At 38.4% G+C, this 27,752-nt stretch overlaps 1 protein-coding gene across 1 annotated transcript; it reads left to right on the top strand.

The window, feature by feature from the left end:
• The first annotated feature begins 4,721 nt into the window (after positions 1-4,721).
• On the top strand, positions 4,722-18,808 carry GTPBP8 (GTP binding protein 8). The gene is made up of 6 exons (XM_082625908.1): positions 4,722-5,510; positions 7,304-7,402; positions 9,085-9,215; positions 10,222-10,321; positions 12,494-12,612; positions 17,792-18,808. Exons 1-6 carry the CDS (start codon positions 5,175-5,177, stop codon positions 17,880-17,882), a joined length of 876 nt encoding a protein of 291 aa, XP_082482034.1. The 5' UTR covers positions 4,722-5,174; the 3' UTR covers positions 17,883-18,808.
• The last annotated feature ends 8,944 nt before the right edge of the window (positions 18,809-27,752 follow it).

Below are 27,752 nucleotides of genomic sequence, written 5' to 3'. Positions count from 1 at the left end.
CTCTGAATTCTATGGCAATTCGTTATAGAGACAGACATCACTGAAGGAATAATTGAGATGATCCTGTCCTAATGCTAAGATCCCACCCCTGTTCTACCTATGTTCCTTCCATTCTTATTAGATAAACATGACAGTATAACTATAGCATTTAGGTCAGATAGGTTTTAGCAATGAAAGCTGATTCTAAGGAGTGTATATAAAGTATGTAATACCCTCCCAAATCATATTAAATAGTAAAATCTTGTTAACTTTGTGGTGAACTACCTCCTAAGCTGTCAAACAGAAGGTACTTTTTCTCAGAAGGATGACTATAAACACATCCTGAACTCTGCTAATTTTCACAACATAACCAGATTACTGACCTTTTTTTTTTTTTTTGCTGTACGCGGGCCTCTCACTGTTGTGGCCTCTCCCGTTGCGGAGCACAGGCTCCGGACGCACAGGCTTAGCAGCCATGGCTCACGGGCCCAGCCGCTCCGCGGCACATGGGATCCTCCCAGACCGGGGCACGAACCCGTATCCCCTGCATCGGCAGGCGGACTCTCAACCACTGCGCCACCAGGGAGGCCCCAGATTACTGACCTTTACCAAAGATCATGAATATCCACTGGATGAGGAAATATCCTGAGTGGAAGGAAGATTCTTAAGCCTCCTAAAGTCCAGCTGTTACATTAAGGGAGGGTAATAGTTTGGCCCTGCTTAACTTGCAGCCACAGGCAATCTAAGCCCTAAAGCTTTACCATGACTCCTCTATAATAGGGTTGAAATTTACATAGGACATTCCAGCTATCCTGCATGGTAGTCTGGAGGGCTCTGAATTTACACAAGGAACCACACATCATCTTAAAATGCTCTATTAAACAGGACTCTTGGCTGCCATCAAATCCAAGTCAAATCAGTTTCAGTAAACAAGGAGAGAAGCATACTGACTTGTGTGATTGGACAGCAGAGGGACAGAGAACATGATATTCAACATAGGTCATCAGGAGTCACGCCACCTCCCATCCCCACCTCTCAATACTGTTTTTCTTTCTGTGTTAGCTTCATTCCCTCTTAAATCCCCATAGGTATCCTTCATGTAGCAGTGAAGAATAGCCATCAGCCATCATGAGTGTAAGCCTCACATTCCAACATCATGACACAAGGTTTAATGGTAGAGCCAGCTGCCTGTCCAACTTTAACATAATGACTGGCTTGGTTGCGATCACCTGCACATTACCCAAGTAATCGTTATTGTCATAATACACACAATGTATAACCAAATCCCACCTCCTGTGACCAGAAGAGTGGAGTTCTTTAATTGATAGGCCTATTAGAACCACATAGAGTGGATGTAGGAGGTTCCTCCCTACACAAGGGATGCCAACCAGCTAAAAATAACTTATGCATACATTCACTTCAGATATCTATATCGAAGCCAAAGCTGGCTAGAGTCACTGCCAGAATCCATCCTTTTTTACTCCATCCTGGCCACATTGGCCTCCTTGCTATTCTTCAAACAAGCCATACACACTCCTGTCTCTGAGCCTTCACACTTCCACCTGGAATACTTCCCCCAGATAATCACATGGTTATTCCCTCACTTCCTTAACATCTGCGCTCAAAAGTCACCTTATCAGTGAAGATCACACTAAAATGGCAACATTCCTACATCTCTACACACATACACATCTAACCTCCCTACCCAGCTTTAGCTTTTTCCTAAGCATTTTTCATTATCTAATATACCCTTATTTTACTTACTGTCTCAAGACCATAACATATGAGAACAGAAACTTCTTTGTTTCATTTACTGTCTTATACCTCCAGCTCTTAGTACAGTGCCTAGCATGAATATTTGATGAATGAACAAAATGGTGGAATCGACCAGGGGTGCCTTATCACTCTCAGTATTAGATAATGTACACTAAAGTATTATACAAGAAGGAGTACAGAACAGTACAGTCCATGAATACAGTCCTCATTTATCAGCCTCCCTGGGGTACCACAGCTTAGTGAGTATGTCTTGACCTCAGTGCTGTGGAACTAAACCAAGTGTGGGTTTTCCACAGTTCTCTGGGAGGAGTGCTAAGATGCCCTTAGATCAATTCAAGCCCTATCTCACATTCTTGTTATGTCTATGGAATCTGCATGACTAAGTAGCTGCTTGGTTTCCTAATTCACACTCATTTTTCCCACTAGGACTTAAACCCTATTCTGAATGGTATCCCTGACACCCTGCCTATCCAGGAGGATCCTGACTCCCAATCCAAAACCGTTAGCTAGGGTACTACTTCATGCAGACAGACCACCTGGAACCAAGATGCTGCCTACAGTCAGAGGCAGAATATTGCCAGTAAACAGATAATACTATTACAACATTCATCCACCAGACTGGATTCCCTTCAATACTGATTTGGCCTGATTTTCCTGGACTTTGACAATTCCCTGTGTACCCCATGATTTCCACTGCAGCTCCAGAACAGAGTTATTTCCCCTATACTAATTCCTCCAGTTTCTAGCTTTTTCCCTCTGACTAGCAGGCCTCACAGCTATGAATGCCTCATGCGGGATTACAAAACGAGTACTGTGATGTCTATTAATCCCTGAACACCTCTCAAACCCTTGTAAGAATTGGCAAAAGTCCTTCATGCTCAGGTTTATCTCCACACCTGGGACCCCAAAGTTAGAAATGAAATAGCACATATGAAAGTACTTTCAAAGTTCAGAGTTGTCTGCAAATGTACCCACATACACATTCGGTGAAGAAAAGATAGACTATTTAATAAATATTGTTCAGACAAATGGCTAACCATTTGGAAAAAAATAAAGCTGAATTCCTAGCAGACTCTTTTCATTATAACAAATTGCAATTATATTAAATATTTAACTGTAAAAAAAGTTAAACTACTAGAAGAAAAGATAGGTTCATTTGTTTATAATCTTAGAAAAATTTTCTAAACATAACATAAAGCTTAGAATACATAAGAGACTGTTCAGCTTAGCCACCTACAAATTAAAAATCTGTACAATCAAAAAGTATTCTTAGAAAGTAAAAAGTAAACAAGTTGGGAAAAATATTTTTAAAACATGACAGACAAGAGATCAACATTCTCAATAAAGAAACAGTTATTACAAATCAAATTTTTTAAAGTGAATAACCTAATAGAAAACATGATGTTTACAACAAATAAATACAAATGACCAAAAAAATCTCAAAATATGTTTATCCTCTTTAATAATCAGGAAAATATTAACTAAAACAAAAAATAATTTAAAAAATTTTTTCATCTATGTATGGCAATATTATATAACATTATAATACTCTACTTTTATAATTCTTGTTTTGATGCTATAATACTCTTTTATTAGGGAGTAATTTGTTGCAATTTCTTTGGAAGATGATTTTTCTACAGAAATATGAAAGTGCACACACCTGGGCTTCCCTGGTGGCACAGTGGTTGAGAATCTGCCTGCTAATGCAGGGGACATGGGTTCGAGCCCTGGTCTGGAAGGATCCTACATGCCGTGGAGCAACTAGGCCCGTGAGCCACAACTACTGAGCCTGCGCGTCTGGAGCCTGTGCTCCGCAGCAAGAGAGGCCGCGATAGTGAGAGGCCTGCGCACCGCGATGAAGAGTGGCCCCCGCTTGCCACAACTAGAGAAAGCCCTCACACAGAAACGAAGACCCAACACAGCAAATATAAATAATTAATAAACTCCTACCCCCAACATCTTCTTTAAAAAAAAAAAAGTGCACACACCTTATGCACCTATCAAGTCCTCCTCTAGGAATTTATCCTACTTCCACAAGTGTGCAAAGATATCTATTCATGAGTGCTCACTGTAGCATTGTTGTAATAACAAAACCTAATTATTGATCAATAAGACGCTGGAGAAATAAACGGAATAATATGCCTCCATTAAAAACAATCATGTAGGAAAATGTTACTATGACAATGTGAAAACCACATGTGAACAATGATAACAAGAGAAGAGGCCACCCTCTCATATCTAACTAGTGCTTGGAGTGAATGCGGACTTTGTGTTTTTATGGTAGTTTAGGGGTTTTTTTTGTTTTTTTTTTTTAAATCATGTAGGTCGGTACGTATTGATATAAAAGGACTTCCAAGTATATTGTTTAAAAATTTTTTAAGGCTTTAGAACAGTATTTTGAGTTAAAATACATACATGGTAATATATATATCCAGAATGTCTGGATGTTTACAATGAAGTGTTTTCTTTGGAGGAGTGAGACTAGGGGAAGGAGGAAAGCCTCAAAGCCCAATACAAAGATCAACAGAAAATTAGCCGGCCGGCAGTAGGTCAGGCTACTCTCCAAGTCGTTGGTCCTGTTCATTAACTTTTGTGTAACATTAATTCAAGAATTGCCCTTATTAGTCACTGAACAACCTGGGGAATCGCTCAAAAGACAGTGCGTTAACATTGGTATGCTGTTTGCTGCTAAGGTTTTAGAAGACCCATCGTCTTTTAAGCAGGAATATCTTACAGATATTCATTTTGTCATGATCCCTGTATCTCCCATTCCAGCAGTGATCGGTTTGAATTGCTTTGAAAAGAAACTTTTGAAATAAGATGTCATTACGTAACTTCAATGAAACAACTCGAACACTTGTGCAAACTTTTTTTCTTTTATTCTGTAAGAAATCTCTAAAATTTAATGACATTTCCTGCAACTATAGAGAAGGCTGAATAAAATATGAATAGGCGCTTTTTCAACTACATTTCTCACCAGCCCTTTTCATTTTTGAGAAAGTGTTTTTCCTAGTGATTTGTACAACGTCAACGTACGTGAGACAACCAGAAACTGTGAAGAGCAAACCGGCCTGAAATCCACCAGAGCTGCACAGGTTTTCTTCTTCATTTGAGGCTCAAGGCTCACACAGCCAGATATGTCTCTTCACCTCTGAAAATCGTTAAACAGCCTCCCCACAGCGACATACAAGTCAAAGGCACAGGTGTCAGGGCCAGAGTGTGAAAGGCACCCAGCGAACTTTTTTTCCCCCTGCGAAGCAACACCTGCCTCCGGCTCTCTGTACGCGAAGAGCTTAAGCAGGAACCAGCGAGGCCAGCGGAGACTACAATTCCCAGCAGGCGTAACGGGAGCAAGGTCACACACGCGCAGTTCAGACCTTCGAAACGAAGGCCCGAGGCGGGGCTTCTAGAAGAGGAAAATGGCAGCGCGCGGGCTGCGGCTTGACGTGGGCCGGCTGTTTGCGATGGGGGCAGAGCTGGGGAACGGAAGACGACCTTACTGCACGTCCCAGGCCTTCGCGGAAGTTTTACGGCTGCCAAGCAAGCAACTGACGAAGCTCGTGTTCCCACTGCAAGAACTCGAGCGGCATTTCGTCCCGGGCTCGAGGCCCGACCTTCACCTGAAGATCTTCGACCCGAGCCTGGATGACATCGCGAGGGCGGAGAGCGTCTTCACGGCCTCTTCGCGGAACCGCATCGAGTACCTCAGCTCCGCCGTGCGTCTCGACCACGCCCCGGACCTCCGCCGCCCTGAGGTGAGAACGGCAGCCGGATGCGGGTGCTGAGGACACCCGCATGGGCTGGGATTTTGCTGTCATCTCTTTCTTGTCAGCAAACCGCAGAGATTTACTAGCTTTCTGTGGACGCATATCATTATTATAACAAAGTAAGCAGATATAGTTTTAATTATTTTGATAGTGAATATAAAAGACTTTAAAAGGCGTTTAAAAAATTAACCATTTATCTTTTTTCTAATTAACTGCAGTAGAGAATACATGCCTAGACAAAGTGAAGAATATGAAAAGTATAGTAGTTTCACAAATGAAGTGATTCTTATCAGTACGTAATTTTCACCCAATCTAAATTTCCTATCATGGCAAAAAAAATTTATGTATAGATGGCGATAATGTATAAGATTTTTTAAAACAACTTAAGTGAAATTCAGTGAGTGTGCATTTTATTCATGTCCTGCAGTTTACTATTTTGTTCTGTCTGTTAAATGAAGGCTCTGACCTTACATACTTGTGATAACGGTACCACTGCACTGAAACTTTTCTGCTAATATATTTAGAACTGCTGTAATAATTTAAGAGTACATAAATCACTTAATGATTTTGAGATAGCATCGATTTTCAATTTTCTAAATTACTGGACTTTTTGTGTAATTGGCTTTTTAATTCAGTTTTATTATCTGTATATTATCATTGGATTTAATCTGGGAGAGCATTTGAAATTTTTGCAGGACCCAAATCAATTCATTCTGAAGGACTGACCCCAGTTTTGCAAAATGTGTAGCATTGCTGGCCCCTGCCCACTAAATGCCACCCAATCCTATTGATAACCAAAAATGCCCTTACAAATTTCTAAAACACCCCAGGGGGCGGTACCGCCCTCATTTAGAAGCACTGACTGGAAATGTTCCCTCTTCAATACTGTATTAAATAGACGAGCCATGTGTACTAATGGTTAATATTAGGAATATTTTGTTGCTTCCTACATTCAGACTAAAGGAGAAAAGCTTAATTGGAACAAGAAAGGTCAAGAGAAAGGAGTAATTATAATGGTGTTATGGTCTACTTTGAGAGTTTGTGGGGAAATAGGGTTCCAAAGACAGAGCCAGTTTTGTTGAAACGCGTCTAGTTTTTAACTTCAAAAAAGCTTTGTAGGGGCTTCCCTGGTGGCGCAGTGGTTGAGAGCCCGCCTGCCGATGCAGAGGACACGGGTTCGTGCCCCGGTCCGGGAAGATCCCACATGCCGCGGAGCGGCTGGGCCCGTGAGCCATGGCCGCTGAGCCTGCGCGTCTGGAGCCTGTGCTCTGCAATGGGAGAGGCCACAACAGTGAGAGGCCCGCGTACCGCGAAAAAAAAAAAAAGCTTTGTAAATATGGAATTCTTAATAAATGTTGCAGATATTCTTGAGTGGCATAGTGTAATTAAAAGCACAGGTTCTGGATGTAGATGCCCTGAGTTCAGATTCCAGTTTCTTCACTTTCTGGCTGTATAATTTTGGGCCAGTTATTTAACCTCTCTCTGCCTCTAGTTTTATCACTTGTAAAACGAGGATACGAATATTATCAGTCTCATAGAGATATTGTAAAAAGTAAATAAGAAAATATGTTAAGTGCTTTTAAAACAGTACCTGCCACATAGAAATCATTTAGTAGATAGTAGCTGTCTATTAGAATTTGAGGTTTGGCTAACTATAAGCCACTTTTTATGGTTAGGCAAGACTGAGTAGTATTCACAGATTTTTGCTTCTAATACATTATATAGTTATATATATATATATATAAACTAGTACTCAATTATCTTCTTTTTGCTTGTATAAGGTGTGTTTTATAGGCAGAAGCAATGTTGGAAAATCCTCTCTAATAAAGGCTTTATTTTCACTTGCCCCAGAGGTTGAAGTTAGAGTCTCCAAAAAACCGGTATGTTAAAATTTTAAATATATCTAACTATCTCTGAATTGACTAAGATGAATAATAAATGTTGGAGGGGTAGAAGAAACCATCATTGCTAAGTTCCTAGGAAAGTGATTTCTTTCACACAAGTACTAATGTAAGACATTTCATTAATGCCTGTGTATTTCTCTGAAGAGAAGAAAGGGTATCTGGAGTTATTTTAGTAGTCTTGCCAGTATCTTGGGGAAATCTTCCTTGGTCCAGTCTTTTCCAAAGAGTTGTTCTAGTGTCATTCTATATTTGCTTCTTTGAGAATGATCATCTACTTCTACTTTGATTTTAAAGAAAACAGCTTTAAAGTGTATTATTTTTTCCTCCTGTAATCTTTTATACCTTGCTAACTCATATATTTACACCCATCAGGCGCTTCCCAGTTTACCCAGGGCCAAATTATGTGCCTAATATCCCAGCCAGCCTCCTGCAGTAGCTTTCTGTCATTTTCTAATTTCCTCTGCTTTCTTCTCAATAATGCAGACTCTACCAATATTTAAGATATCCTCTCCTCAAAACTCACCTCAGTTCCCCTCACCTTATTATCTGTCCTTGGCAAAATGTTCACACCAACCCAATGCTCACTGCCCCTGTTTCCTTGCATTGGAACCCTTCCCTGAGGCTTCACTGGTCTTCTCTTGCTCCGCAGTTTTTCCTATGGTTGATTCCTTGATACCATCCTTGACAATTGTAGTCATTTGTTAACCCTCCTAGCTTTACTCCCTCCTGCCCTGCCTCACCAAATACCCCAGCTAAACTCTCACTTCTAGGTAGGGTTGTTCCCTTTCTGCTGTGAGAGGACAATGAAAAAAATGTATTCTTGACATTGCTAATCAGTAATTCTAAAATTATTTTCCTATATGTAGACACATAAGCTGCCTGGGAACCTAAGCATCATTTATAAAATCTTTCCTCTGAAAATATTTCTTCTAAGTTCTAAACAATTGACTTTTAAAGTTATTTGTGTTAATCTTTCCTTTTCTGATTAATAATGTCCGTGGACACGAAACCACATGAATAAACCACTTTTTATCATCTTTACATCAGTTTTAGTTGCACATTTTACAGTTGTACATGCTTTTTAAAAAATGCTTAATGAAAGCACGAAACCCACCTAATAAACATGCAAAACATCTTGATTTTAGGAAAGTTATAGTCTAGGCATAATAAACTATCAGGCTTTGCATCTAGGTGTTATGCAAACTTGTATGACTGATAGTAAGCATTTAATTTAACCTATCTGTGCCATAATTCATTCCTCTTTAAAGTGGAGTTATATTGTTCACCAGAGAATATTGACTAATGCAGTCGTACTATTTAGAACAGTATAACTTTTTCACAGAGAGGGAGCTAATGAAGTAGGAAAGACTCAAAAATATTTTGCCTACGTTGTTTCTAATATGGAATCTAAGGTTCTTAAATCGTATAGATTCTCTTTAAAAAATGAATTGGAGGGAAGAAGTAGTATCATCTAAGCTTATCTCCAGCCATTTGCCTTCTGTCTTCTTTTCCTGTATTATCGTCAGCATAGGGTTATATACAGAATACTTTTATGCTTTTAATAAGTAATTGTTAATTGAACAGAAAATATTTTGAATCATGAAATATATAAAGGACATATTTTAAGAAAGCTTTTATTTTTCCATTTACGTTATCAGGGCCACACAAAGAAAATGAATTTTTTCAAAGTTGGAAAATATTTTACATTGGTGGACATGCCAGGTTATGGCTATAGAGCACCTGAAGATTTTGTTGACATGGTAGAAACCTATCTAAAAGAACGAAAGAAGTAAGAAAAACACTTTTCTTGTAATTGTTATGTTGAACCCCCCAAAGTTCTCATGACTAGGACATTCTACATATGATGAACACTTCAGTTTTATCAAATGACTTTTTTAGAAAGTCCACTTTATTCTCATAATATTCTACAGTACAGTATTTAGGAGCAAGTTATATACTGCCTGCTTAGTTTTTTCCTGTAAGTTAGCTTAAACTTAAATTCAATTGTTTTCCTAAATTGAGACTATCAGTAGTAATTCAGCAGACTTTATTTAAATTTTTTTATACCAAACTCTAAGCTGGCTATTTTTAAAAATGAAAATTGTTGGGTAATGTGGTATTTACCAGATTTAAATAAACTTCAGTAAATTCTGATTATCCTTAAAATACTTCTGACATCACAGCCTCTGTAAATACTACCTTTTTTTGTCTCCATAGGTAGTCAAGTAGCAGGTCTATGTTTCAAGCATTGCACAATATATAGAAAAATTAATGTTAACCTTTTGAAGAATAAAAAAGTGTTTACAAGTATCTTGCTTGTTGTAGCTTTACATAGAAACTAAGATAAAATACTTGCAAAAGAAAATACAAAATATAACATGTTTGGTTTCTGTTATCTGTTAGTCTTAAAGTAATATTTGAAAATTTAGACCTTTTTATGGTAACTTATAGTTAATTGGGTTCCTGTTTCTTTCTCCCACTAGAGTTCAAGCTCTTAGAGGAAGGGGCTCATTCATCTTTGTATCCAGTTCTAGGCAGAATATCTTACGTTCAATATATACTATTGAAATAAATTAATATTAATGAATTTAGTTACTGAATGTAAACAACATTGAGACCTCTCGGACTGTAGGATGGACTTCATAGTGAATTGAGAATTCCTTTTGCTTAAAGAAATTTTTAAATTTTGAATTGATAATTATTCAAAGTAAAATTTCTTAGTATAGTGAAAGTTGGGGGGAAGAAATGAATGAGTATACTTTATATTGTCATTAATCTTTTCTGCGTTCTTACAGTTTGATGAGAACATTTTTGTTAGTAGATAGTGTTGTTGGAATTCAGAAAACAGACAACATTGCCATAGAAATGTGTGAAGAATTTGCATTACCTTATGTGGTAAGTATTTCTTTTGAATCATAGTTGCATTTAGAAATACAAGTTCCCTGTGTGTCTGTGTCTGTGTGTGTGCATGTGCACATGTGTACATCTTTTTAATGAAAGAGTAGGCCTTGCCTCCTCAAAAGATAAAAAAGAGTACCTTTTAAACAGTCTTTTCAATTATCAGCCATTAATATTAAAATAAGTTCTGTGGTACTTTTATTCCCTTTTCCTTCTCCTAGCTTTTAAGTTTTCAAAATTATAGCAAAGTAAAAGTTTTCTAAACTGTTCATTTAGTGTTCCTAAGTGCTTTTCTTTGTTTTTTGGATTTTTTTTTAAGTGACAATATAAATATTTGCTAAGACTCATTAGTAGCTCCTTAACAGCAGCTTAGCAGATAGTACTTATCAGAATGTAAACAAAACTGCAACTGAAAAATTTGCTAAACTAATCTGGAATTTAAGAACATCACAGGAATATAGTAGGCTCCAGCACACATAAGTAGGATGTTTATATTCTTAAGGAAAACAAAATTTCTTATGAGAATATCTTACCAGTTCTTACTGTTGTTTACCCTAGAATAGAATACAGATTGCTAGGTTGGTATCCACATTTATTTGCTTTGTAGGTTTTCCAGATAAAATGGCAGTCTTAAAGTTCCTCTCTAAGGAAAAGAGCCCACTGACTATAATTTGGTTTCAAAAAAATGTCAGAAAACCACTGAAATGTAGTGGTTTTGGAGTTTAATGCAAATCAAACCATGTTACCAATCAGAAACTTTTCTGTATTCTTGGGGTTACGGAATTCTTGGGGTTTGCAAAAGCCCTGTGAAACATGAGAGGTAATTTATGGTTATGAGGAGCCAAAGGATTGGTAAACATAGTCTATGTAGTAAAAAAAAAAAAAAAAGAAACCCAAATATTGCACAACTGGTTATATTAAGTGATAGTGATAGTACTCCTAATTTGATATCATAGATACCATTTTGTGGAATCATATATTTTTCTCAGTTTTAACTTTAAGGAAATATTAACCTTTCTTCTTTGGAAAAGAAGTTGTGATAGAGGAATTATGTCTCCTTTTAAATATCAGCATATTTGCCTTTATGAAAAAAGACTTTCACTTTCTTCTCGCTCCTTCTGCCATTAATATTTTTTTAATTGAAGTATAGTTGATTTACAATCATTAATTTTTTTTATAACTGAAAAGCATAAATGATTAGTCAGGAAATTTAATTTTATAGAAATTCCCTAGGAAAACCTCCGACAGATACATCAAGCTTTTACTTTTTAATTGATTTTGTAATCATCCATGCATTGACCTTCCTCTAGTATGTATTCATAATTGTCTTTGAGTAAGTAAATTATTCAAAGTATTTACTGTTGAACCTAGTAGAATCTAGGCTTACTTGGAATATAACTATATATCGCTATAGCTTGGAATATAACTATAGTGGCTACAACCTACAAATAGCCTGATTTCTAATTTTTCCTTTAAATTTTACATATAAGGCAGAACAATTATGTAGTTCAAAAATGATCATGTTGGCAGTTTTATATGGATCAACCTAATAATATTCACTTCTATATCTTAGACCATAAGATATATAGTGATCGTATGAAACATTTGGCATATGGCAATTGCAAGTATGGCTCCAGGGTGCTTTTCACTGGTCTTGAATCCAAGATATTATGGCCCTGTGTAGTTAAAGCATCGGAAACAGCAAACATATATAGTGTATGCTTTATATATTGCATACATTAACTCATTTAATCTTCTCAGCAACTCCTTTAGGAGGTATTGCTTTTATTTTATAGATGAGGAAACAAGTACAGAGAGATTAAGAAACTTGCATAGGTCACCTAGTTATTATTGAAATTTGTAACTAAAATGTATAAAACTGTATATTAAGAAATAACAGTTGACCCTTGAACAGTGTGGGAGTTAGGGGCACCAACCCTCCTTGCAGTCACAAATCCAAGTGTAACTTATAGTCAACCCTCCCTATTCGGGGTTCCTCCATATTTGCAGTTCCACATCTGTGGATTTAATCAACCACAGATCGTGTAATATTGTAGTATTTACTATTGAAAAAATCTGCATATAAGTGGACCTTTGCAATTCAAGCCCATGTTGTTCAAGGGTCACCTGTACTTTATTTCTAATGCCTAAATATTTGTTTTCCTACAGATGGTATTGACAAAAATTGACAAGTCTTCCAAGGGACATCTTTTAAAACAAGTCCTTCAGATCCAGAAATTTGTTGACACTAAAACACAGGGATGTTTTCCTCAGTTGTTTCCTGTAAGGTAAGAGTTGAATTGTCTTTATGTACTAACATATAACTTTATGTACTAACAACCTTTAGTATTAAATCAGTGTATCTGAGGTATCACTTAAAATTAGAGGAGCTTGGAAGACTATGCACTTAGCCATAATTTATTGGTACAACCCATCAACACTTTTATTTTTTTCTTCCCTCTATTCTTTCTTTTTTCTGCAGATTCTTGCTGAATCTTCCCTGTAGTATCTTCATGATCTTTCCACCTCAGCCTATTTCAACCCTAGACCACAGTAAAAGTGAAACTTTTTACTTTTTAAATCCCCTAAACAACAGCCATAATAAAGATACTACCATCTCTTTCTCAATTCTAAAGAAAAACAGCTCATATCTATGGTAGAAAGCTCATTCAGGCTGTGAAGGATAAGAATTTTCCTTTTAAAGGACGATGTGCAAAGAAGAAATGCTTCATATAAGTTAGAATTAAGCATCAGTAGCAGACAGGATGGTTATTTCCTGAGCAGCAATTTTTGAGATATTAGATGTGGTTTAGCAATGAAACATGAGTTTGTCTTTTCAGTGTACAGTTTGGGTACAGTAAGTAACCTATATACTAGCAGAAATGCAGTGCCACTTCCCTGTGATTTTCTGACTCTAACTTCTTTGAGGCACTATGATAGTTTCTATGAGAAAATAATGAAACCAAGTAACAGTTGTATATGAAACTGTCCTCTAAGCAGTCATTCTACTTCCTACAAATCCAGATCACAATTAAATTGTTTGTAATTATGAACATGCAAGTCTAAATCCATCTTCATTCTTTCCTACAAAATGCTCTTCCCCCTTGTCTTACATTCAGGTATTTATCCTGTTCATTTGTCTGTATACAGTGGGAACTCCTAAGGGCAGGAATGAAATCCTAATTCTTCTTAGAGCCCTGAGCATTGTCATAGAAATATATCTGTTTCTTTTAAACATTTAATAAGAAGGAAGTGAGACTTCATCTAAAAAGGCAAAACAAACATAAGATGGGCAAATTATGGCCTAACAGCAGCATTTATTGAAAATAAATGTTTTAGTTGACTGTAAGCTGAGTTTAATAGTATAATGGGACTGGGGAAAAACTGACAATGTTTTCTTGAGCTACATTAGTAGAATTATAGTGTTAAAACAAGGGAATGATCAAACAGTAGTCTCACACTGCTATAAGCTGTATGCTACCAGATCAGTTGAGCTAGATTGTGGCTTGACATTAAGAACAACTGGAGCTATCTGAAAACAGATGGTCTCGGGGGAGGTTATGTCACTAGATCATTCAAAACACTTAATGGATCCACAAAGTAAGCATCCCTGTTTCACAGATATGATTACAAGTCGGAGAAGTGAAGTGAGTTACAGAGAGGTATTTGCTGAAATAGAAAGCACATGAAAAAAAAAAAAAAAAAGCATGGACCTCAGAGTCAGACAGCCATGGTTTTGCATGGTTCCTCTACTTCTTGGCAGTAGCTTTTAAAGCAACTTATTTCATTTTCTGAGTAAAAAAATATGACAGAAGGATTAAATAAAATGCATTGTGACTGATGTACACACATTAGCCACATAATAAATGTTAGTTTCTTTCCTTCCCAAAGGTCAGCCAGTGAATGGCAGGGTTAGGCCAACAACCCAAACTATCAGATTCTCAGTACTTTTTTTTGTGTGTGTGGTACATGGGCCTCTCACTGTTGTGGCCTCTCCTGTTGCGGAGCACAGGCTCCAGATGCGCAGGCTCAGTGGCCGTGGCTCACGGGCCCAGCCACTCCGTGGCATGTGGGATCTTCCCCAACCGGGGCACAAACCTGTGTCCCCTGCATTGGCAGGCAGACTCTCAACCACTGCGCCACCAGGGAAGCCCCAGATTCTCAGCACTTTTTAGAGGCGTACCCTTCTTTAGATGTGCCAGCATTTTCTGCTGCATGACCTTGGAATCACTGCCACTGTATCACTAAGTGACTAAGGCACTGCAGAAGCCACACAGCACTCAAAGTCTTAAGAATTGAGACACACGCAGGAGGCTGCTGGCTTTCAAAACTTCAGCGTTCACCATACCACAGTGACAACATACAGGAAGTTGTCAGGTTGTACTCTGTAATTCTCAAAACCCAATTCAGAAAGTAGAGTTATTTATACTGCTCGCTTTTATTTGCTTGACCAACTCCCAGTACATCCCTCCAAAAGAGAATTTGGCCTACTCACAGAATAATTATTATAAAGTAAGTCAAGTTTTATTTCCTTGTCTTCCTGTATGATCTTGGTAGGAGAAAGGTGGAAGTGTGGGTAGACATGTAGTCCAACAGGGTTTGGCCTTTAAGCCTGCTGGCAAAAGTTAAGTGCTAACCTTCATGTCTGAACTCTGCCCCAGCTGAGTAGAGAAATATAATTGGTGAAAGACCCCTAAAGATTGATTCTGGGATCAGTCTGTTTTTATAAATGGTATGGAAGAAATATATAAGTAGGCACAATATAATTGTTTCTGTGGTTTACAAGCAAATGAGAACTGAGTCTTAAGGACAAAGAAAATCATATGAGTTGACAGAAATGTTGCAAATCAGTTCACGGTGCCATAGTTAGTGTGTGGACTATCCAACTTGTATTGCTCCTGTAAACCGTACATGTGTAACTTCAGTTGTAACTGAGAATCATTATGGGCTGTTCTCAAGTAGGCAGCTTTGGTCAAAAAGTCTAAAATGCTGTACTTTATCAAAAAGAGAATTAGCAATACAGCAGAAAATATTTTACCTGTTTTATATACAGGTATACACCATACATGTATCCATAAATGTCATAGTGTCTCCATAAAAGTCCATGTATCCCAAGAAACCATGTGTTCACTTCCATGCTGACAAATGGATGAAAGGATATGGATGGATACAGTAAGATAGATCGAATAATAGACACAATAATGGTGATGATTTTTTTTTTAAAAAATCATGAAAAAAGGTCTACATTATCATGGTAATTGAATCTTTGAGACAAAAAGAACAAATTAAAGAAATCAGAATTTTAGTCTGGGAAATAAAAAGCAAAACAGAAGATATTCCAATGGCATTTTTCACAGAAATAGAACTAACAGTCCTAAAAGCTGTGTGGAACCACAGAAGACCCCGAATAGCCAAATCAATCTTAAGAAAGAACAAAGCTGGAGGCATTACACTTCCTGATTTCAAACTGTGTTACAAAGCTATAGTAATGAAACAGTACGGTACTGGCATAAAAACAGACACATAGGTAAGTGGAACAGAATAGAGAGCCCAGAAGTAAACCCATGCATATATGAGAAATTAATCTACAAAGGAGCCAAGAATATACAGTGGGGAAAGGACAATCTCTTCAATAAATGGTGCTGGGAAAATTGGACAGCCACATGCAGAAGAATATGTTAAGACCTGAAACCATAAAACTCCTAGAAGAAAACAGGCCCTAAGTTCCTTGACATCAGTGTAGGTGATCAGTTTTTGGATCTGACTCCAAAAGCAAAGGCAACAAAAGCAAAGATAAGTAAATAGGACTACATTAAACTAAAAGCTTCTGCACAGCAAAGGAAATTATCAACAAAATGAAAAGTCAGCCTACTGAATGGGAGAAAATATTTGCAAGTCATATATCTGATAAGGGGTTAATATCCAAAATATATAAAGAACTCATACAACTCAATAGCAAAAAATGGATTTAAAAATGGGCAGAGGATCTGAATAGACATATTTCCAAAGAGGACATACAGATGGCTAACAGGTATATGAAAAGATCCTCAATATCACTAATCATTATGGAAATGCAAATCAAAACCACAGTGAGATATTACCTCACACCTGTTAGAATGGCTGTTATCAAAAAGACAAGAAACAACAAGTATTGGCAAGGATGTGGAGAAAAGGGAATCCTTGTGCACTATTGGTGGGAATGTAAATTGGTGCAACCACTAAGGAAAACAGTATTAAGATTCCTCAAAAAACTGAAAATAGAACTATCATGTGATCCAGGAACTGCACTCCTGGATATATATCTGAAGAAAATGAAAACATTAATTCGAAAAGATATATGCACTCCCATGTTTGTTACAGCATTATTTTCAATAGCCAAGATATGGAAACAACCTAAGTGCCCCTTGGTGAATGAGTGAATAAAGAAAATGTGGTATTAATACAGTTGACCCTTGAATAGTGTTAGGAGTTAGGGGCTCTGACCCTTGGCCCAGTCGAAAATCCAAGTATAACTTATAGTCGACCCACTATGTCCACATTTTCTCCAAATCCCTGGATTCAGCCAACCAGGTGTAATGCTGTAGTATTTACCATAGAAAAAATCCACATATAAATGGATAAATGGAATTCAAACCCATGTTGTTCAAGGGTCATTCTGTATACACAAGTAGAATACTATTCATTCACAAAAAAGAAGGAAACCTTGTCATTTGCGACAACATGGATAGACCTTGAGAGCATTATGCTAAGTGAAATAAGTCAGAGAAAGACAAATACTGTGTGATATCACTTACATGTGGAATTTAAAACAACAACAACAACAAAACAAGCTCATAGATGCAGAGGAGAGATTGGTGGTTGCCAGAGGTAGAGGTTGGGGGTAAGAGAAATGGGTGAAGGTCAGAAGGTACAAACTTCTAGTTCTAAAATAAGCCATGGGGATGATGAAATGTACAGTATGGTGACTACATTAATACTATATTGCATATTTGAAAGTTGCTAAGAGAGAAGATCTTAAAAGTCCTCATCACAAGAAAAGAAAATATTTTTTAATTATAAATGGTGATGGATGTAACTAGACTTATTGTGGTGATCATTTTGCGATATATACAAATATCAAATTGTTGTACCCCTGAAACTAATATAGTGTTATGTGTCAATCATACTGCAATAAAAACCAAAACAAACAAAAAAACACTTTTAGTCTGGAAAATAAAAGGCAAAACAATAGATGTGAAATTTTTAAAATCATGAAGGACATAGATCCGATAATGTGGATCTCCAGATTTAGAATACTTCAAGAGGCTGGGGGAAGAGAGGAAAAGTAGGACAGATTAAGACATTCTGTTTCATACATGGAACTCACAAGAGTTTGTAAACAGATTTTGAGTTAGATGAATTCAGATCTGTTACTACCTCTGAAGTAAGGAAGAAAATGATTTTGCTTTTTTTCTTTTTTTTTCACAGTGCTGTGACCTATTCTGGAATCCATCTCTTGAGATGCTTTATAGCAAATATAACAGGAAATCTGGAGACTAATGGCTTCCAGTTTAGCTGAAGATTCAAAATTGTCTATACCAACTGAAGTTAAAGACTTAGAATTTCAACATTGTTTTAAATGTTGTGTATCTGTGACTTGAATGATCACTTCAGCTTTAAAACCTGCATATTCCCAAAGCAAGAATGAATTTGTGCCTGCAGCGGGGGAAAGGTTTATACATGATTGAATTATGCTGTTCATTTGAAGAGATACCAGCCGTTTTTCCTGTTTTAACAAACTGACAAACGAGCATATAGAGGTCCATAAAATGAAAGTATATTTCCTACTGTGTAGACAAGGGTTTGCCATATTATTTATTGGGTTTTTGTCTTTTAAAGGAATGTCTATTATATTTTTTTTTTTTTTTTTTTTTTTCTTTTTGCGGTATGCGGGCCTCTCACTGTTGTGGCCTTCCCCGTTGCGGAGCACAGGCTCCGGATGCGCAGGCCCAGCGGCCATGGCTCACGGGCCCAGCCGCTCCGCGGCATATGGGATCCTCCCAGACCGGGGCACGAACCCGCATCCCCTGCATCGGCAGGCGGACTCTCAACCACTGCGCCACCAGGGAGGCCCTATTATATATTTTTTTTAAAAAATATTACAATGGACTAGGTTAAAAAGGGGGCTACTTTTCTGTTAAGCACTAATAGATAGGTTGAAGATAAATTCTTATATGTATGGCTATAACTTATCTTTTTTTAGAGACCTTATTTGAATATAAAAAATGTTATTATTGATAAAATTTCAGTCAGTCCATACTGTAAATACCAGTTATTTCAGGCTGGGGTCAGTCACCTTCACAGGGTTCAGAATCAGAAGACCAGAATTCAAGTTCCAGCTCTAATATTTATTATATGTTGGAAGTTGGGCAAATTACTTGAGTTCTCTGAACTTCTTTTGTAACTCTTACCTCACAAGCTATGAAGATTAAAATGTGAAAAGGACATCTGCATATTCTACGTATTTGTAAAGCAAAACCAACTCAAGTATATAGCAAAATTCACAGATAGATTTATCACAGAAAACATCCTGTCATGGAGGAAGTAACATTTTATCTAATGAAAGACCAAAAAAAAGTTTTAGGTGAGAAAAGTGATTTGCAAAGGGCAAGAGAAAAAAGGTGATCAGACAGTTTATAATTGGTTCATTAAGATTCACAATGGAGGAAGGGAGGAAGATGGCAGAGGAGTAAGACACAGGCATCACCTTCCTCCCCACAGATACATCAGGAATACATCTACATGTGGAACTGCTCCTATAGAACACCCACTGAATGCTGGCAGAAGACCTCAGACCTCCCAAAAGGCAAGAAGCTCCCCACGTACCTGGGTAGGGCAAAAGAAAAGAGAATAAACAGACAAAAGAATAGGGACGGGACCTGCACCAGTGGGAGGGAGCTGTGAAGGAGGAAAGGTTTCCACACACTAGGAAGCCCCTTCACGGGCGGAGACTGCGGGTGGCAGAGGGGGGAAGCTTCAGAGCCACAGAGGAGAGCACAGCAACAGGGGTGTGGAGGGCAAAGTGGAGAGATTCCTGCACAGAGGATTGGTGCCGACCAGCACTCACCAGCCCGAGAGGCTTGTCTGCTCACGTGCCAGGGCGGGCAGGGGCTGGGAGCTGAGACTCGGGTTTCATTCGGATCGCAGGGAGAGGGCTGGGGTTGGTGCCGTGAACACAGCCTGAAGGGGGCTAGTGCACCACGGCTAGCCGGGAGGGAGTCCGGGAAAAAGTCTGGACCTGCCAAAGAGTCAAGAGACTTTTTCTTCACTCTTTGTTTCCTGGTGCGCAAGGAGAGGGGATTAAGAGCACTGCTTAAAGGAACTCCAGAGACAGGCATGAGCTGTGGCTATCAGCGTGGACCCCAGAGACAGGCATGAGATGCTAAGGCTGCTGCTGCAACCACCAAAAAGCCTCTGTGCGAGCACAGGTCACTATCCACACCTCCCCTCCCAGGAGCCTGTGAAGCCCGCCACTGCCAGGGTCCGGTGATCCAGGGACAACTTCTCCGGGAGAACGCGTGGGGCACATCAGGCTGGTGCAACGTCACGCTGGCCTCTGCTGCTGCAGGCTTGCCCCGCATCCATACCTCTCCCTCCCCTGTCCTGAGTGAGCTAGAGCCGCAAATTCAGCTGCTCCTTTAACCCCATCCTGTCTGAGTGAAGAACAGATGCCCTCAGGCGACCTAGACGCAGAGGCGGTTCCAAATCCAAAGCTGAACCACGGGAGCTGTGTGAACAAAGAAGAGAAAGGGGAATTTCTCCCAGCAGTCTCAGAAGCAGCAGATTAAAGCTCCACAGTCAACTTGGTGTACCCTGCATCTGTGGAATATCTGAATAGACAACGAATCATCCCAAATTGAGGAGGTGGACTTTGGGAGCAAGATATATTATTTTTTCCACTCTTTCTCTTTTTGTGAGTGTGTATGTGTATGCTTCTGTGTGAGATTTTGTCTGTATAGCTTTGCTTTCACCATTTGTCATAGGGTCCTGTCTGTCCAGGGTTTTTTTGTTTGTTTTCACTTTAAAAATTTTTTTTCTTAAAAATTATTTTTTATCTCTTATATTAATAACTTTATTTTATTTTATCTTACTTTATTTTATCCTTTCTTTCTTTCTCTTTTTCTTTCTTTTTTTCTCTTTCTATTTTTTCTCCCTTTTATTCTGAGCCATGTGGATGAAAGGCTCTTGATGCTCCAGCCAGGCATCAGGGTGGGAGGGCCAACTTCAGGACACTGGTCCACAAGAGACCTCCCAGCTCCATGTAATACCTAACAGCAAAAATCTCCCAGAGATCTCCATCTCAACACCAAGATCCAGCTTCACTCAACGACCAGCAAGCTACAGTGCTGGACACCCTATGCCAAACAACTATCAAGACAGGAACACAGCCCCATCCATTAGCAGAGAGGCTGCCTAAAATCACAATAAGGCCAAAGACACCCCAAAACAAACCACCAGACGTGGACCTGCCCACCATAAAGACAAGATCCAGCCTCATCGAACAGAATACAGGCACTAGTCCCCTCCACCAGGAAGCCTACACAACCCACTGAACCAACCATAGCCACTGGGGACAGACACCAAAAACAACGGAAACTACGAACCTACAGCCTGTGAAAAGGAGACCCCAAACACAATAAGATAAGCAAAATGAGAAGACAGAAAAACACACAGCAGATGAAGGAGCAAGGTAAAAACATGCCAGACCTAACAAATGAAGAGGAAACAGGCAGTCTACCTGAAAAAGAATTCACAGTAATGATAGTAAAGATGATCCAAAATCTTGGAAATAGGATAGAGAAAATGCAAGAAACATTTAACAAGGACCTAGAATAACTAAAGAGGAAGCAAGCAATGATGAACAACACAATAAATGAAATTAAAAATACTCTAGAAGGGATCAATCGCAGAATAACTGAGGCAGAAGAACGGATAAGTGACCTGGAAGATAAAATAGTGGAAATAACTACTGCAAAGCTGAATAAAGAAAAAAGAATGAAAACAACTGAGGACAGTCTCAGAGACCTCTGGGACAACATTAAATGCACCAACATTCGAATTATAGGGGTCCCAGAAGAAGAAGAGATAAAAGAAAGGGACTGAGAAAACACTTAAACAGATTATAGTTGAAAACTTCCCTAATATGGGAAAGGAAATAGTTAATCAAGTCCTGGAAGCACAGAGAGTCCCATACAGGATAAATCCAAGGAGAAACATGCCAAGACATATTAAACTATCAGAAGTTAAATATAAAGAAAACATATTAAAAGCAGCAAGGGAAAAACAACAAATAACACACAAGGGAATCCCCATAAGGTTACCAGCTGATCTTTCAGCAGAAACTCTGCAAGCCAGAAGGGAGTGGCAGGACATATTTAAAGTGATGAAGGAGAAAAACCTACAACCAAGATTACCCAGCAAGGATCTCATTCAGATTTCATGAAGAAATTAAAACCTTTATAGACAAGCAAAAGCTGAGACAGTTCAGCACCACCAAACCAGATTTACAACAAATGCTAAAGGAACTTCTCTAGGCAAGAAACACAAGAGAAGGAAAACACCTACAATGACAAACCCAAAACATTTAAGAAAATGGGAGTAAGAACATACATATTGATAATTACCTTAAATGTAAATGGATTAAAGGCTCCCACCAAAAGACACAGACTGGCTGAATGGATACAAAAACAAGACCCGTATATATGCTGTCTACAAGAGACCCCCTTCAGACCTAGGGACACATGCAGACTGAAAGTGAGGGGATGGAAAAAGATATTCCATGCAAATGGAAATCAACAGAAAGCTGGAGGAGCAATTCTCATATCAGACAAAATAGACTTTAAAATAAAGACTATTACAAGAGACAAAGAAGGACACTACATAATGATCAAGGGATCGATCCAAGAAGAAGATATAACAATTGTAGATATTTATTCACCCAACATAGGAGCACCTCAATACATAAGGCAAGTACTAACAGCCATAAAAGGGGAAATCGACAGTAACACATTCATAGTCGGGGACTTTAACACCCCACTTTCACCAATGGACAGATCATCCAAAATGAAAATAAAGAAGGAAACACAAGCTTTAAATGATACATTAAACAAGATGGACTTAATTGATAATTTTAGGACATTCCACCCAAAAACAACAGAATACACATTTTTCTCAAGTGCTCATGGAACATTCTCCAGGATAGATCATATCTTGGGTCACAAATCAAGCCTTGGTAAATTTAAGAAAGTTGAAATCATATCAAGTATCTTTTCTGACCACAACGCTTTGAGACTAGATATCAATTACAGGAAAAGATCTGTAAAAAATACAAACACATGGAGGCTAAACAATACACTACTTAATAACCAAGTGATCACTGAAGAAATCAAAGGGGAAATCAAAAAATACCTTGAAGCAAATGACAGTGGAGACACAACGACCCCAAACCTGTGGGATGCAGCAAAAGCAGTGCTAAGAGGGAAGTTTATAGCAATACAATCCCACCTTAAGAAACAGGAAACATCTCAAATAAACAACCTAACCTTGCACCTAAAGCAATTAGAGAAAGAAAAAGAAGAAAAAAACCCCAAAGTTAGCAGAAGGAAAGAAATCATAAAAATCAGATTACAAATAATGAAAAAGAAATGAAGGAAACGATAGCAAAGATCAATAAAATTAAAAGCTGGTTCTTTGAGAAGATAAAATTGATAAACCATTAGCCAGATTCATCAACGAAAAAAGGGAGAAGACTCAAATCAATAAAATTAGAAATGAAGAGAAGTAACAACTGACACTGCAGAAATACAAAGGATCATGAGAGATTACTACAAGCAACTCTATGCCAATAAAATGGACAACCTGGAAGAAATGGACAAGTTCTTAGAAATGCACAACCTGCTGAGAGTGAACCAGGAAGAAATAGAAAATATGAACAGACCAATCACAAGCACTGAACTGAAAATGATTAAAAACCTTCCAACAAACAAAAGCCCAAGACCAGATGGCTTCACAGGCAAATTCTATCAAACATTTAGAGAAGAGCTAACACCCAACCTTCTCAAACTCTTCCAAAATATAGCAGAGGGAGGAACACTCCCAAACTCATTCTATGAGGCCACCATCACCCTGATACCAAAACCAGACAAAGATGTCATAAAGAAAGAAAACTACAGACCAATATCACTGATGAACATAGATGCAAAGATCCTCAACAAAATACTAGTACACAGAATCCAATAGCACATTAAAAGGATCATACACCATGATCAAGTGGGGTTTATTCCAGGAATGCAAGGATTCTTCAGTCTACGCAAATCAATCAACGGGATACACCATATTAACAAATTGAAGGAGAAACACCACATGATCATCTCAATAGATGCAGAGAAAGCTTTTAACAAAGATCAACACCCATTTATGATAAAAACCCTGCAGAAAGTAGGCATAGAGGGAACTTTCCTCAACATAATAAAGGCCATATATGACAAACCCACAGCCAACATCGTCCTCAATGGTGAAACACTGAAAACATTTCCACTAAGATCAGGAACAAGACAAGGTTGTCCACTCTCACCACTCTTATTCAACATAGTTTTGGAAGTTTTAGCCACAGCAATCAGAGAAGAAAAGGAAATAAATCCAAATTGGAAAAGAAGAAGTAAAGCTGTCACTGTTTGCAGATGACATGATACTATACATAGAGAATCCTAAAGATGCTACCAGAAAACTACTAGAGTTAATCAATGAATTTAGTAAAGTAGCAGGATACAAAATTAATGCACAGAAATCTCTTGCATTCCTAAACACTAATGATGAAAAATCTGAAAGTGAAATTAAGAAAACACTCCCATTTACCACTGCAACAAAGAGAATAAAATATCTAGGAATAAAACTACCTATGGGACAAAAGACCTGTATGCAGAAAATTATAAGACACTGATGAAAGAAATTAAAGATGATACAAACAGATGGAGAGATATACCATGTTCTTGGATTGGAAGAATCAACATTGTGAAAATGACTCTACTACCCAAAGCAATCTACAGATTCAATGCAATCACTATCAAACTACCAATGGCATTTTTCACAGAACTAGAACAAAAAATTTCACAATTTGTATGGAAACACAAAAGACCCCGAATAGCCAAAGCAATCTTGAGAACGAAAAATGGAGCTGGAGGAATCAGGCTCCCTGACTTCAGCCTATACTACAAAGCTGCAGTAATCAAGACAGTATAGTACTGGCACAAAAACAGAAATATAGATCAATGGAACAGGAAGGAAAGCCCATAGATAAACCCATGCACATATGGTCACCTTATCTTTGATAAAGCAGGCAAGAATATACAGTGGAGAAAGGACAGCCTCTTCAATAAGTGGTGCTGGGAAAACTGGTCAGGTGCATGTAAAAGTGTGAAATTAGAACACTCCCTGACACCATACACAAAAATAAACTCAAAATGGATTAAAGACCTAAATGTAAGGCCAGACACTATCAAACTCTTAGAGGAAAACATAGGCAGAACACTCTATGACATAAATCACAGCAAGATCCTTTTGGACCCACCTCCTAGAAATAAAAACAAAAATAAACAAATGGGACCTAATGGAACTTCAAAGCTTTTGCACAGCAAAGGAAACCATAAACAAGACGAAAAGACAACCCTCAGAATGGGAGAAAATATTTGCAAATGAAGCAACTGACAAAGGATTAATCTCCAAAATTTATAAGCAGCTCATGCAGCTCAATAACAAAAAAACAAACAACCCAATCCAAAAATGGGCAGAAGACCTAAATAGACATTTCTCCAAAGAAGATATACAGATTGCCAAAAAACACATGAAAGAATGCTCAATATCATTAATCATTAGAGCAATGCAAGTCAAAACTACAATGAGAAATCATCTCACACCCGTCAGAAGGGCCATCATCAAAAAATCTAGAAACAATAAATGCTGGAGAGGTTGTGGAGAAAAGGGAACAGTCTTGCACTGTTGGTAAGAACGTAAACTGATACGGCCACTATGGAGAACAGTATGGAGGTTCGTTAAAAAACTACAAATAGAACTACCATACGACCCAGCAATCCCACTGCTGGGCATATACCCTGAGAAAACCATAATTCAAAAAGAGTCATGTACCAAAATGTTCATTGCAGCTCTATTTACAATAGCCAGGACATGGAAACAACCTAAGTCTCCATCATCTGATGAATGGATAAAGAAGATGTGGCACATATATACAATGGAATATTACTCAGCCATAAAAAGAAACAAAATTGAGTTATTTGTAGTGAGGTGGATGGACCTAGAGTCTGTCATACAGAGTGAAGTAAGTCAGGAAGAGAAAGACAAATACCATATGCTAACACATATATATGGAATCTAAGAAAAAAAAAAGTCATGAAGAACCTAGGGGTAAGTCGGGAATAAAGACACAGACCTACTAGAGAATGGACTTGAGGATATGGGGAGGGGGAAGGGTAAGCTGTGACAAAGTGAGAGAGTGGCATGGACATATATACACTACCAAACATAAAATAGATAGCTAGTGGGAAGCAGCCGCATAGCACAGCGAGATCAGCTCGGTGCTTTGTGACCACCTAGAGGGGTGGGATAGGGAGGGTGGGAGGGAGGGAGATGCAAGAGGGAAGAGATATGGGAACATATGTATATGTATAACTGATTCACTTTGTTATAAAGCAGAAACTAACACAGCATTGTAAAGCAATTATACTCCAATAAAGATGTTAAAAAAAAAGATTCAGAATGGAAAGACAAAGCCTTACTCTGAACTAATGTTAATGGAAAATATTTTTATGAAGATGCTACTGACCTATTCATATAAGTGGCTTAACTTTTCAAAGTGAGGCTGAATATTAAAATGTTACAGCAATAGCACTGCATAAAAAATTAACTCTGTAAAACAGCTTTGTGACTTTTAGAAAATTCAATTCTGGATATGTTTTCAGTTTTATATTTAGTTGTGCTGGTTTATTCTAATCAGCAGTGATCTAAGCTTAAAAAAAATTTTTTTTAAGGGCTTTCCTGGTGGTGCAGTGGTTAAGAATCTGCCTGCCAATGCAGGGTACACAGGTTCGAGCCCTGGTCCGGGAAGATCCCACCTGCTGCGGAGCAGCTAAACCCGTGCACCACACCTACTGAAGCCCACGCGCCTAGAGCCCGTGCTCCACAACTAGAGAAAGCCCGCATGCAGCAACGAAGACCCAGTGCAGCCAAAAAAATAAATAAAATAAATTTAAAATAATTTTAATATAGGTATTCACCAAGTAAAATCTGTAACAACAGAATTTCTTAAAAGTCATCTTTCTGCCTGCCAGTGTTGTTTTACTGCTTGTCTTAGCCTTGGTTCTGGTTCTCCTAAAAGCATGGCCCAAGACAAAAGCTTGCATCCAATAGTTTACTGGGGATGTGATCCCAGGGAACAGGAGTGAGGGGGAAATTAAACAGATGGCAGGAAAGCCAATCAAGGACACATTGAGTTGGAAACAACATAGTACTAGGGCTTGGTCTTGAGGAGCCTTATGAAATGTGCCTCTGAATTGTATTTGAAGGGGGGTTAGAGGACGGCCCCACATCTCTCCCCAGTTGTATATGCCCAAATGCCAAGCAGTTCCTGTAGCTTGTCAGAAGCCAGGAGGAAAGGTGCAGTTGCCCAGTCCTGCTTGAAACTGGTTGCCATACTAGTGGCTCAAGTAAGAGGCCAAGAGGATTTCAAGTGACATGTGGGAGGTCGACCACACTGCTCTTAAAATGACCAGTGTTTTAATGCCACCCGAAGTGATTGAATTGGTATTCACTATGATGATGTTAACAGTATTTTCTAATCTAATTTACTGGATAAGTTATGGGTTTGTATATTTAAGATTTCACTTTTAAAAATTTAAAACATTTGAATTTAAGTTGTTTGGAAAAAATAACATATAGAATACTATGTTCCTTATATATAAATTATCATTTTATGGACACATGAAGCCCTTTACATTTTTCCCAGAATTTTAAGGGAGAAGGAGGAGATAAACATACTCCATAGGAACACTAATGAAGTAGAAAAAAAATGCTAGGCTTATAGTCTAATCCAGTTTTACCTTAGACAATTCACTGAACCACTCGTTTTTTCCAGCGAAGGATGATCTCCAAAGTCTCTTCCAGCTGTAAAAGTTTATGATTCTTAGACAATAATGCCACTTCAGGTGGAGTGACCTAAGCCCAGGGAAACCTACTAGCTCCACACAACTAGTGGAGGCATGTGCAAATAAAAGTAGACGCGGGCTTGAGTCTGCCTGCCAATGCAGGGGACACGGGTTCGTGCCCCGGTCCAGGAAGATCCCACATGCCACAGAGTGGCTGGGCCCCTGAGCCATGGCCG

The sequence above is a fragment of the Mesoplodon mirus genome, assembly GCF_964341445.2.
Source record: "Mesoplodon mirus genome assembly, chromosome: 6".
Classification (NCBI taxonomy): domain Eukaryota; kingdom Metazoa; phylum Chordata; class Mammalia; order Artiodactyla; family Ziphiidae; genus Mesoplodon; species Mesoplodon mirus.
Note: the sequence above shows the minus strand (reverse complement) of the source record. Positions and strands in the feature narration are given on the sequence as shown.